The 13,353-nt window shown below is 43.5% G+C and overlaps 1 protein-coding gene across 1 annotated transcript in view; it reads right to left on the minus strand.

The window, feature by feature from the left end:
* Positions 1-13,353, minus strand: part of lck (LCK proto-oncogene, Src family tyrosine kinase) — a 100,730-nt gene that overhangs the window by 32,585 nt on the left and 54,792 nt on the right. Inside the window, exons 5-9 of the mRNA XM_039739969.1 lie at positions 11,569-11,670; positions 11,267-11,370; positions 9,326-9,475; positions 8,863-9,015; positions 774-953 (exon numbers count right to left, since the gene is read on the minus strand). Coding sequence (XP_039595903.1) covers positions 774-953; positions 8,863-9,015; positions 9,326-9,475; positions 11,267-11,370; positions 11,569-11,670 — 689 coding nt within the window. The remainder of the gene's footprint in view (positions 1-773; positions 954-8,862; positions 9,016-9,325; positions 9,476-11,266; positions 11,371-11,568; positions 11,671-13,353) is intronic.

Raw genomic sequence — 13,353 nt, forward strand, 5'->3', positions numbered from 1 at the left:
AACTTTTTTCATGTTGTCATTATGGGGTGTTGTCTGTAGAATTCTGAGGAAAAAAATGAATTTAATCCATTTTGGAATAAGGCTGTAACATACTGTAACAAAATGTGGAAAAAGTGATGCGCTGTGAATACTTTCTGGATGCACTGTATATGTTTTTATGCTCTACCACCAGATGGCTGAGCTGTTCTTGTTTCTAGACTCTTCCACTACACAATAATGGCAGTTACAGTAGACCAGGACAAATCTAGCTGTGCAGAATACATACTGAGCTGTGGCAAAGATGGCGTCCAATGGCAGTCCCTGAGCTGTTCAGTATGACCCCTTCTACTGCCAATGTTTTTTAAAAGAGACTGTATGGATATGTTCTTGATTTTAGAACCTGTTAACAAGAGGTTAAGATACCTGAACTCAGTAATGTGGAGGGGTGTTCACATACTTTTGGCCATATAGTGTACTTACTTACCGACCAAGTAAAATTGTTTTGTAAAGTAACAGATATAACTTAGCGCTTCAGCCTCCTCAATCCTCAAAGAAAAGTTTGTTCTTGGAAATGGGTCTCTTAGACTTAACTTTACACAAAGACTGGGGTGGATATTTGCTTATAATGGTTAATTTATGGCTTGACTGGGTTTTTATATTGGCTAATGGCTTCTGATTTGTGAGATTGCGGAACAGCTCAATTGAAGCAATCTTTTGTATTTGACAGTTTAGTGTGTCTTAAAAATGTACACCAATAGAGCCAAAAATTGCCCTTGTCACATAAACAGACTCACCGTTTGCCATAAACTCTGTGACAATAAAGATGGGCTCCTGCGTGACCACAGCATAGAGGCGCACCAACTTCGGGTGCTGAAGATTTTTCATTAGGTTGGCTTCCTCCAGGAACGCGGCTGTAGACATCGTGCCAGTCTTCAGGCTCTTGATGGCTACTTTCCGGTCATTATTGTATATGCCTGAAGAAAATAAAACAGGACTGATGAATACAAGCCAAGTTCAAGGTGCAAATGTCTTAGAGCTGAGGTGGCTGTGTGAAGCTATATTACTATAGAAAGGAAGAGAATGACTGTGAGATCTAGAATAAATATATCAAATCAAAAGAGTTTGTTTAGGAAAGATTGTGGTCCCAGGCTAGTTTTATTTGGCTGAAACTGAATAAGTGCATTGTTTTTGTAAGTACGAAAAAATAAACATGCCTGAGATTGGAAGGCTAAGAAACAAGATGACTGTAACCACAATGGGATAGAGTAGAGCACAGTGATAGAAGCTAGCAAAGGCTTATCCTTCTCTAAATGGCAAAGCCAACTGACAACATAAGTCAATAAGTGCATGGTAATTCAATTCTAATTCTTGTTAAAATTGGGTGCCGCAGTGGTGTAGCCTCATACATATATCCACCAGGGTTCAAATATCACACTTGGTCATTGTCTTTAACTCTTAGATGTTCTGCAATGTTCCATGTGGATGTTAGGTTCATTGGTAACTGAATTAATCCTGGCATCAGTAAGCATGTACATTTGTGGGCAGTGATGGATTTATGCCCTGTCCTGGACTGGTTTTGGCCTTGCACCCAGTGCTGCTTGGGGCCTCTTGTCACCCTGGATTAAGTTAAGCAGACATGAGAATATTTATAAAATCTAGTACATCACAAAAATAAGAATGCCAGATTGGTGTTAAACTGCTAAAAAAATGACATTTTTTATTTTGTGCTTTATGGGACTACACGCAAGAAAGACTTTATAAAGCACGTTCAATTTTCAGTGCAAAGTATCCCTGTCAAAAGAACAGTCCCTTTGTGCTTAGTGGTGACACATGCAGCAAAGATCTCATGAAATGATGCTGCAAAAATCATTTGGACAAACAGGCAAGGAGATCCTTGAAATCTGTTAGATACTTGAAACCTCAGTTAGAATATTTTATCATTTACAGTACTTTTTCCCCCAAGACAAATTTAACAATAGCTTAATATTTAAATATTTTTTTAATATTTAAATCAACAAGGCTCTAATATTGAACATTTTAGCTAATCACCCACCACATACTCTATGGCTGAGCTTGCTTCTTCTGTAGTTCAAATTAGGAGGAATTTATAACACTAGAAGGGTTAATATGATTTTTTGTTTTAATTTGTTGGTGGTACCAGGTTTGATGCTACTTCCTCAAAGTTCAATGACCTGCGTTCAGCTCTTGGGATGGTGCCTGTCTGTGTAGGGATGGCAGGCTCCCTGTATCCTTGTGCATTTTTTTGGGATGCTCTGGTTCCTTTCACAGAGGGGCTGTCTTTCCTGGCATCTCAAATTTGGAATGATGTGAGTGTGCATTAAGGTGTGATGAGTTAAACTGGCATCCCATCCAGAGTTGGTTCCTTAAATTACTACAAAGATAGGAACCCTGCACCCTGAAATGAAGAGACAGATAGATTGCTTGGCAAAACCATGTCCTTAGGTAACACTTACTACCAGCAAGAAGTTTTCTTTTCTGAACCTCTCCAGCAAGCATATCCAAAACACACACCTATGAGTGATTGACGGTGTGTGGATGTGCATGTGTGACAATACTCTCTCATAGAATGCCACACCATCTATGGCTACTGTATGTCTGCTGCTAGGGCAGGCTCTGTCTTTCCCCACACGCTTGAACTGGAACAAACAGGTTTGAGGAAAGATGAATGGATGATTTGCTCCCCTTTGATACTTCTACACTAACTTGCTTGGACAGAGAAGCTAAAATCAAGACCTTCACCTTTTGTCTGATCAGAGTATCATCAACAATGTATGGCCCCAATTTCCTTTTGACTTTGGTTTTGCAAATAACCACTGAGGCGAGAAATATTTCACCATGTGTATCTAAGATCTAAGTCAAAGGTCTATTTCTAAAAATAAAAGCTATATATAAACACAAGACAGGCGCTCCTTCCTTGATTTCCTTCTCATTGTATGCATTATCCACACAATTGCTTTATTTATAGCTCAAATAGAGTTCTCCATTGTTATGTGGTTGAATCGTTTTACATAAATATGAAGCCCTCGGTGTAACCTAGTATGATGGATTAGAAGGTTGCGTTTCCTTCTCAAGAGCACATAAAATGTGCACTCAGGCACAGAAATCGAACTCTGAAAGTAACATCAGACTAAGAGCAAATCTAAGCGTAGGCTCTGAGTACGTAGAATAATGTGTATTAATGCCAGGGGAGGCACGGGTAGGGCAAAAGGTCAACCTTACAAGCTGGCAGAGTACTAGAGGGAAGAATGAATATGGGGAAATTGTTGTGCTGGTGGTAAAGTACGTTTGATGCTGGGCAAGTGGTAAAACCGCAACAGGAGACCAAAAAAGAGCCCTGGTGACAAAGAGGGCATTCTTTCTGCTTTTTTTTTTTAGATTCTCCTGTGTTTCCCACTCTTGTGCATTTTGTTGTTTAATAAATCATTAGCACAGTTTAGGGGTAGGCTGGCTGCATGTGTTGGTATGTGTGGATGTTTGTATGTTAGCATGCCCTGTGATAGACTGGTGCCCTGTCCAGATCTAGTGCCTGCCCTCGATTCTGCCAGGGTAGGCTCTTAATTAAATAAAGTCAGTTTGAGAATTTTATGTTATGTTATGTTCAGCCTCAATGGTTTCAAATCCAGTCCATGACTGCTGAATATTATTCTAACCAAATTCATAATTATCATTTTTACTTTTAATCAGTCTCAATAGTTATCTGGTCTGCAAATATTTATAAGAAATCATAAATATTTGCATCCATTACTGTAGCTTTATGTAGTTTTCTACATAATTGTGGCTTATCTGTAAAGTCTGCCTTCTTAATTGTATCCAAATGCTAACAAATAGCAATGTGCGGTACAGATCTTGTTACAAAAACTGAATGCAAATAGGGAGAAAAAAATATTTCGCTGCCATTTTTTACTTGTCTGATTGTTATGCAACATTTCAAACAGCAGATCCCTGAATATGGCACTAAAATGTTTGCACTCCTTTAGCATTTGGTGTTTTCAGCATTTTGATACAAGGGGTGTGAAGGACAGCCGGGTCCCATGCCCGGTAGGGACGCCTCTGCTGCTTATGTTCCGGGGAGCCGCCATGGAAGTCCAATACCTCCCCGACGCTTGGTGGCAGCCTCCCTGGCGTCGGTGACTCCCCAACCACCCGCAGGGCTCCATGGGAGATGGAGTCCTCCACAGCTTGGTTGGGGCCCGGCGTGGCCGCTTAGGGGAGCTGCCTGCTTCCACAGCCCGGCTGGACGAAGCTTTCAGCCCCACCGGAGGTGCAATCGGGACCAGGTGGTTAATCACCTGGAATGCTTCCGGGTGGGCTATAAAAGGGCCCAGCCACCACCACTCGGCGAGCCAGAGTTGGGAGGAAGAAGGAGACGAAGCTTGCCTGGGAGGAGTGGTGGAGAATTGTGAGTTTGTGTTTTGGGACTGTGTTGGGCCTGTGGGACACGGGAAGGCGTGCCCACGGCTGAAGAAAATAAAACCTGTGTGTTTTGTACACGTTGCCTCTGCGTGGTCTGTGCCGGGTCGGGCGCTATATAGCGCCTTTCACATCTGGCGTAGTCGGCAGGATTCCGGCCGCCCATTTGGACGGGACCTGCATAAAAATTGTGTGTAACGGCCCGGCACAACACCTGGGGCACGTAGCTCAGCGCAGGAGCGCACACCGCATCGCAGTGCCGAGCGCGCCCCGAGACAGAGAGCGTGCTCTATTGTGAGTACAGCGCTGAGAGCGGCCTTTGACTGCAGCAGGCACGCTCCCGGGACGGAGCGCCACCGAGGCGAAGAGCGAGGCACGCGCTGCATGACTTGCCGGCGGACACGCGCAGCACAGCGCTGAGAGAACGCTGTCGCAGCTGCAAGCAAGCCAGCCAGCGCAGCACAGCACAGCGCAACTCAGGCCGCCAAAGATCTCCTACAGGCACCGCGCCATGGGGAAAAAGAAAGCCGGGCGGACACAGAAGCCAGCCTCCAGACGCCGGCATGCCAGCCCGCTCCACGGGTCACAACCGGAGGTAGGTGACGGGCTCAAGAGGGAAGGGCCACGGGAAGGGTTTTCCGCGTTTGCGTCAGCCTACCTCCTGACCCCGAGGGACGAACCACCTGTTGGTGGGCAGATGGCCTCTGTTTGTGGCGTGACGGTGCAGAGAGCGACGGGGAGAGCGAGGCTGGGCTGTGTCTTCCCTTCGGGCCGGCCAGTCAGCCGGAGGAGGAGAACCCGGAGGAGTTTCCCGATGCGGTGACTCAGCTAGAGGAGCAGGAGCTCCTCCAAACAGGTAAAGGGGAGTGTGTCAGCCGCCCGCCGAGGACAGTTCGCAGGCGGGGTGACGGACCTTCTCCCGAGCCTCTCGGACTCCCAAACGGACTGCGGAGGGTCCGCAGGGTCTTTTGGCTCGCGGTCGGTGGGAGGAAACAAGGGGACTTCAAGTCCAGCGCCGACCGAACGCATTAACTTTTCTTGGGCTGTAGAGGAGTTGAAACATGTTCTCCTTCCTCTGCAGTCCTTAGTTAAGGTTTTTCAGGTCCTGCAGGAGACGAAGGAGGACTTGGACTGGAAGATCGGCGCCCCGATGGCGGCCGTTGTTAAATGGCTGGAGAGACGGGGCGCCAGCCTCCTGCCTGCAGGACACAGCGGTTCAGGTAGGTGAAGCCTGGGCCATAGAGGAAAAGGGGCAGAGCGCAACGGCTACGGATATGATCAGTGCTGCTTGCCAGGTCGCCCCGCCCACTACACAAGACGCCGCCGTGTGGACCGATACTGTGGCAGAGGAACATGTGGAGAGGCAGCTGGTGGATGTCGGCTGCCAAACAACCCCGCCCCTCTGCCTGCACCGGTCTCGGTCGCCTAAAGGGGTGCAGGCGGCACAGGGTCTCCTTCTTCCCATAAGGGGACCCAGACCGTCAGTGCACCCCAGAGGAAGAGGAGGACCCGGACAAAGAGGTCGGGGACTCCTGACAAGGTGCAGCGTAAGCCCGTTAGTGTGGCACTGCAGGAGGGCTACGCTGCGGGGCTAACACGCCACCAGCCCTCCCGAGTGGGCGAGGGGCAGGAGTTTCCTGCCTGCTTCCGCTCCCGCAAGGGTCGAGCTGGAGGGGTCGGTTGTGCTTTTCTTGTGGTCACGCTGGTCATGTCTGGAGGGTTTGTCCAAGGAGGACGTCCGAGTGGCAGGGACGTCGGGGCAGCACCCCCAGACCTGTTCATTATGTTTTTACAGGGCGCAGCCGTGGAGCCAAGGATGCCGACTCCCTGTCCTGGAGAGGACCGCCCTGCGGGCAGGCCGATGATCCCCACAAGCCTCATCTGAGGGAGGGAACTGTGAAGGACAGCCGGGTCCCATGCCCGGTAGGGACGCCTCTGCTGCTTATGTTCCGGGGGAGCCGCCATGGGAAGTCCAATACCTCCCCCGGGACGCTTGGTGGCAGCCTCCCTGGCCGTCGGTCACTCCCCAACCACCCGCAGGGCTCCATGGGAGATGGAGTCCTCCACAGCTTGGTTGGGGCCCAGCGTGGCCGCTAGGGGAGCTGCCTGCTTCCCACAGCCCGGCTGGACGAGCTTTCAGCCCCACCCGGAGGTGCAATCGGGACCAGGTGGTTAATCACCTGAAATGCTTCCGGTGGGCTATAAAGGCCCAGCCACCACCACTCGCGAGCCAGAGTTGGGAGGAAGAAGGAGACGAAGCTTGCCTGGGAGGAGTGGTGGAGAATTGTGAGTTTGTGTTTTGGGACTGTGTTTGGGACTGTGTTGGGCCTGTGGGACACGGGAAGGCGTGTGCCCACGGCTGAAGAAAATAAAACCTGTGTGTTTTGTACACGTTGCCTCTGCGTGGTCTGTGCGGGTCGGGGCTATATAGCGCCTTTCACAGGGTAAACTCTATAGAACAAGGTTAATTAAAAAGAAAATGACAATGGACAATTAAGTATTTAAAGTCCAGGCAAAGGTAAATATATTTTAGGATTTTTTAGAATAAGAGAATAGAAAAGGATGGCTCACCAAACAATGAGATAAATTAAATTGTGAAATTGGTGAGAACAAACACTCACAGCCACAGAAATGTCCTGGGCCTGAACTTGGGAGTCACGCTCTACACAACAAACACATAAAGGTGCAGCTCATTAAAATAGCTTTCCATTAAAAACAGCAAAAGTTGTACCTATAATTTAATTATGATTAAATAATAATAATAACAAACAATACATTTAAAAATAAAATGTTTAGGTGAAGAGGGGATCGCTGGTGCTGCCACATCAGAGCGCCAGTGTCCTGTTTCCTAACGTGGGCCTGGGTGCTGCCATTGTAGAGTTTGAAAGTTCTTCTCACGCTATGTGTTTTTTTTTTCTTTACTTTCCCCTTTCACATATGTAAGATTAACTCTTAACTCTAAACTGACCCTGAGTAAATGTAGACGTCTAAGTGAGTATACTATAAAGGAATAATTTTGAGGTAACAATAGTTAAGTATTTTGGTTTGCAGTGCACATTGAAATATATAAGCATTTGTTTTAGAAATGTCATGAAGAGAACTACTGAAATGGTTAAGTGAATAAAAGACAAGAATGTACTAGGAGAAAGGTTGACGTAATACACAAAATGTACAAGCAGATGATTAAGAGATGTCCAGTAAACAACAAGACTGGACAGTTGTAACAATGCTTAGAGATTTCAAGGGTAAATGCTGAACTCAGGAGAAATGAGAAGAACAACAGTCTAGTGGAATAGACTTTTAATTAGATAAGTTGAATGAAGTCAATGAACCAATCAGAAAAAATGTATGCATCAATTAGCACTGTTACGTAAATTCAGTTATTCTAAACAATGGACTTCTGCCCTTGTATTGTTGACCATTCTGATCATTCTGTACCAGACTACTGTGATGAATGCTCTCTCTTCAGGAATTGCTGATGAGTAAATAAAGGATGCAATGGACAAGTTTCCTCCTGCCTGGTTTCTGTCTCAAAGAGGTTTTATTAAACGTTTCCTAGTACAGGATAAGTTTCTTTCTTTAATTAATATGTTAATTTCTTCCACAGTATCCCATGATGGATTGGAGCCACATCGAGGTTTGGTTCCCACTTTATATCTAATAGTGGTTCCCCCTGACCCTAAACTGATAAAAATGGGTCGTAAAGTGATGGAAATTTTCTCCATATTATTACATCTTAGAAAATAATAAAAGCAGGGCAGGTACACCTTCATCCATTGTCTATTACATATTATAAATTATAGCGTTTTGTCAGAGCCTTACCCTGACTGCACTGAACACAAAGCAGGAATCAGCTATGGTTGGGGCAGCAGTTCATCAGAGGTCATTTTCATGGCTACACTCACTCCAGGCCAGCATTGATTCACCAGTCAACCCAACCTGCACACCTTCTGGATGTGGGAGGAAACTGGAGGTCCACTAGAAAACTGACACAGACCCAGGCAGACCAACCATGCAATAAATGCTACTGTGTATCATCCTGTGCCATTTTAAACAGTGACTTAGGATTCCAAAATCATTGCATTCTGATAAAACAATTGAATTTCAATAAGATGGTAATATGAAAATTCAAGATACAGAAATCAGTAGAATAGAAGACAACGTAGTGCATAAAGCAAACTGAAAAAGTAATGGTTGCCTTTCTTGTACAATGTCAGTAACTCATAACTGAACCACCTTGTGTAAAAGACCACAAAGCTGAAGCAGATGCTCTGATAAGGAGATGCATTTGTGGAGTGATCACCAAGGCATGCTGAACGCTCTATATGTGTTTCCTTCTTTTCTGTTTCCTGGAATCATAGCGGGTTAAGCACAAAAACTTTTTGTCATTATCATTTTAAAATGAGGGCAGAGGTTGATTCATACTCTTTTAATATGCAGCCAGCCACCTACCCATCCAGACTTCTCCAAACTGACCAGCCCCCAGTTTTGTCTCAAGCTTCAGCGTCTCTCTGGGAATTTCCCACTCATCCTGCCACCAAGGTTTCTGTGGCATCCGTGTCTGGCAGTGCTTGGTCAAGCGTGTGCAGAGGCCTTCCGCATTTCCTGCCACAAAAAATAAAATTCATAAGTCATGCTTGTCTGTTCAAACACTTACAGAACACTGCACCATGCTACAATAATTATACAAAATCACAATGCCAGGCATGTGGAGTAAGCAAAGAAACAAACAAACTGTTCAGTTAAGTTCATTTGCTACACAGTGACAGAATGAAAGGCACTGCCTGACGTCTTAGACAGACGTGATTAAGACATGGTCACATCTGCCTCCACCTTTCTTTTAATCAAAGTCATAAAACGCTGGCACCGAGATTATCAAACGCACGTCACAAACAGAAGTGAGGATGACACTTACGTGTGTAATGCTGCACCAGGTCTCGCAGAGTACTGAAGGAAATCCGTGGGGTGATGTAGTAGCCTCCAGAATCTAGGTTACGTATCTTGTAGTGCTTGACGTGATCTCCTTGGTTGCTGTCAAAGTCCCTTATAGACAGCGAGTAAGAACCTGAAGTGTGTAACAAATTTAAGTAAAAACCTTCTCAAAGTAGATAACATGTTTTATGCTGTGATGCACATACCACAAGTAGTAGTGAATAATGATGCTTCAGCCTTTGACGCCATAGACTAATAGTTTTAATGCACAGGTTACATCTTGCCTGTAGAATGGGCTTGAGTTCCCTTGAAAGCCTGCATATTATAATCTTTCTAGTTAGCCAATAAAAGTTGTCAGTTTCCTTAACTTCTCACTACACAGGTTAGAAACGCTAGGCAGATGAGTGAAACAATGCAAAACATAAATGTAAATGTGGCTTTAATACCAAGTGCCTAAGGGGTTTAGGGTTTGAATCAGAATGGTCCATTCAGTGGACACACTCTTTTAGAGTGACAGAGGGAAAGCAAACAAATCTGGTTAAGACACCAATGCACCGTAAGGCACTCTCACTCACTATGTAGCAGTTGAGTCTGAGAGGAGACTAGAACACCAGAAAAAGATAAATGGATATTGAGAGAACATTAAAACTCTATGAAGGCAGTGGAGTGGCTAGGAGAGCTGTGAAGCTAAGAAGCAGAAGCACCATCAGTTGTGCCACCACCCCTCCAGATTTATGTTCATTTGCTACAATAAGTTCAATGAAACAATTGTAATGGAGTGGCAATGGTAAAAAACTTTTCTTTCACCTTTAAAAGTACAGTTGAAGAAGGGGACTGCAGTTAAATCATGATCTACTATCACCACCTTTGAGGTACTGCCCCCCTTGGGTACAAAAGCAACATTTCCAACAGTCCTAACCAGGCTATCCCTTTGAGTCCAGAATGGTTTTCATCAAATGGCAGCACAATGGTTATCAAGAGCTACCTCATTCTTCCAAAGTCCAGGACTGTGTGAAGTTTTCTCATTTTCTGAATGTCTGTGCAAGTGCTTCTCCAGGCACAATACAATCACACAAGTAGTGCTGCAATGGGCTTTAACAGGCCCTGCCTTTTTAACAGCCCAGGGTCTTGACTCTCTAAGAAGACAATTAAAAATTCCCCAAACAAACCCTTGTAGGGAAAAAAAATGGAAGAATCCTTGGGAAAGGCAGTTCAAAGAGAGACCCCTTTTCAGGTAGGATGGGCCAGGCAGTGGGTGTCAAAAAAAAAAGGGGGTAAATACAATCCACAGAACAGAACTCAAGTAATCCTCAATACAATATAATAATGCAATTGAAATATTACAAGTACAGAGCAGAATTCTAAAGTAGATAATATCACATAATACATTTTGGATTTGTTCAGGTACTCTCCCCACGTCTCTATGTATGTACAGTATGTATCTTGTGACTAACTGGCGTCGCATAAATGTCTGGCTCCAGCTTTACGCCCAGTGTTACTGGCATAGGCTCTGTTCCACTGATGACCCTTGATATTTTTGAAATCAATGAATGGATGAATGGATACTTCATAGGTCAGTCTGCTGGCTACCATGTGAGTTAAGAATTGATTGCCGTTTGCCTGCCAGGTGTTAAGAGTGTAAACTGTTTAGAAAATTGAAGGCACACTCAACTCCTGGGATGCTTAAGTACCCTTTGTTTCTCTTTTGACTGCATGTGATCTATGGAAAATGAACATGAGGAATTTACATTAAAATGTTACTTTGTTAATAATATAAATCTAGTTAAATTGATAGAATGAATCAATAGTGTCCAAATTATTTTTTTTACTTGTGTCTACGGTACAAACCCATACTCAGTCAGATATTGTGATTTGTTTCAAGAGAAGGAAATGCTCAGCAGCTTGTCATAGATAGCATATTTACCAGGGGTTGTCTCACTCTCTCTGATAAGGAAGGAGCCTGCTGCATTTCCTGGAGCCAGAAGTAACCTTTGTGCTTCAAGCCGGCTGATATCTCGGAAAAACCATCTGAAAGAGAGCAACAACAACAGATGAGCGATCAGTGACACAGACGAGGCCAGCTTTGTTTTCAGTTTTCATTAGTGACTGGAAAGAGTTGACTGCTTTGCTCTTCATCTGAGGAGGTACTTGTTAACATTACTGTAAAGACTTATGACTTTCATAAATGAAAACATTTTTTGACATGTTGTGATCAAATTGACTTACGGTTCTGTTTCCATGGTGTCCATCTTTACGATGAAGTTATATGGGACATAACCCGTCTTTCCAGTTGCCAGAGACTGTGCCAAAAGCCATTCCCCTTCATTTCTGTGAACAAACAGTTTAAGATTCTCAACAATGGGGTCCATTAAAAGGAGGAGGTGATGAAACAACATGAACAAAGGATTTGTCATACAAAATATATTTCTAACACAGTTATCTGTATGTACTATATGTAAACATGCATTGTGCTGGTCTTTTTTAAATTAGCTTGGATCCTACTTCAATCATTAGCATTTTCAAAATCTAAAAAAATAGAGTTGAAGCTTTGAAGAAAAGGCTATTGCTGCATTCCTCCGAAGGGCTTGTCAAAAACACCACTGACTCCACTGACATTGGCATCTCACATTTTTATGTGGAACGAAATATTTGACATGACAGCTCAAAAGCTGAAACTGAATAGGAGTTGCTTCCTAAAGTTATGCAAACTTTAACATGGTTAGTGATGTGAGACCGATTGATGAGAAATGACAGAGAGAAACGCAGCAAGCAGGATGTGGTTCTTACCACGTGGCTCTGTCTTGCCCAGATTTTCAACTTAGACCCTTGTGTTAGGCTATCAGGAGAGTCTAAATTGACTCCATGTAGGTGAGTTTAGGTGGTGTTGGCACAGCCCCATGCATATTTCCTGTCTTGTATCTGGTGCTGCATTGCTCTGGACGTTGAGCTATATTATTAAGCCATTATATCAATAATACTAAAGAATTAATAAAGGTTTGTAAGGGTTTAGTACTCAATACTTTGATAAGACTGCTTATTTATACAACCTATTATTAACTTATTTCTATCATTTACAGTATTTTACTGACAGTTCAAATAAAATCTAATCTTCTATCCATCTTAATTCATTGCTTCAATTAAACTAGAATTACATAAAGTCACAACAGTTTTTCATGTCCTTTCATAGCCACTTCCAGCACTGTAAGTCTGATGTTTCATTGGAAAGCAGAAACGTCAGAGCGCCAAGAGACTGATGCGTATTGCTGCCCACTGCAAAATGTTTACATGTGCATAAAGAGGAAACCACCGGCTTATCGCAAACAATGTCTTTATTGCTATTATAAAATGATAAAGGGTTTAAAAGGGATTCATTCTCGCTAGTCAGACGTTCTATTTATATTTGGCCTTCAGCCTTGGGATGTTTCGTTTGTGTACTCTGATATCTCTGCCACAGGAGACAAACTTGTTTTATGGCCTCGTCAACATATTTTGGGCTTGAATTCAGAGCCCAAATTTAGTTAAGATGTTGAGGTACTAATTCTGATGAACAATATATTAAAAATGTATATTATTATTAGATATGTATTTCTGCATTTAGCTACTATTTACATTTAAACTTAACAGCATAGTGATTCAGTGGTTAAAACTGCTGTCCTCACTGCCCTAAGAACCGGGGTTAAAATTTCATACTGGCTGCTGCTACAGCTACTATATCAATACTCACATGTAAATTTTGAATAGCATTATCAGACTGCTGCCTTTGTTTTTCATTTCATATAACTTTTCTTGTCATCTTGTAAAGCGCTTTAAGCTACATTGCTTGTACAAAAATGTGTTATATAAATAAATGTTGTTGTTGCAGTAGTTTATCAGTGATATCTTTAATACCAGCTATGCTAACTTACAAAGAGAACAGTTTAAAACTACAGAAAATCAGCCCAAAGGATTGTGACAAAGTAAAAAAAATGGTCAACTAGTTGTAATGTTAACTTGAATTTACAAATTCAGCCA

The sequence above is a fragment of the Polypterus senegalus genome, chromosome 17, assembly GCF_016835505.1.
Source record: "Polypterus senegalus isolate Bchr_013 chromosome 17, ASM1683550v1, whole genome shotgun sequence".
Lineage (NCBI taxonomy): Eukaryota > Metazoa > Chordata > Cladistia > Polypteriformes > Polypteridae > Polypterus > Polypterus senegalus.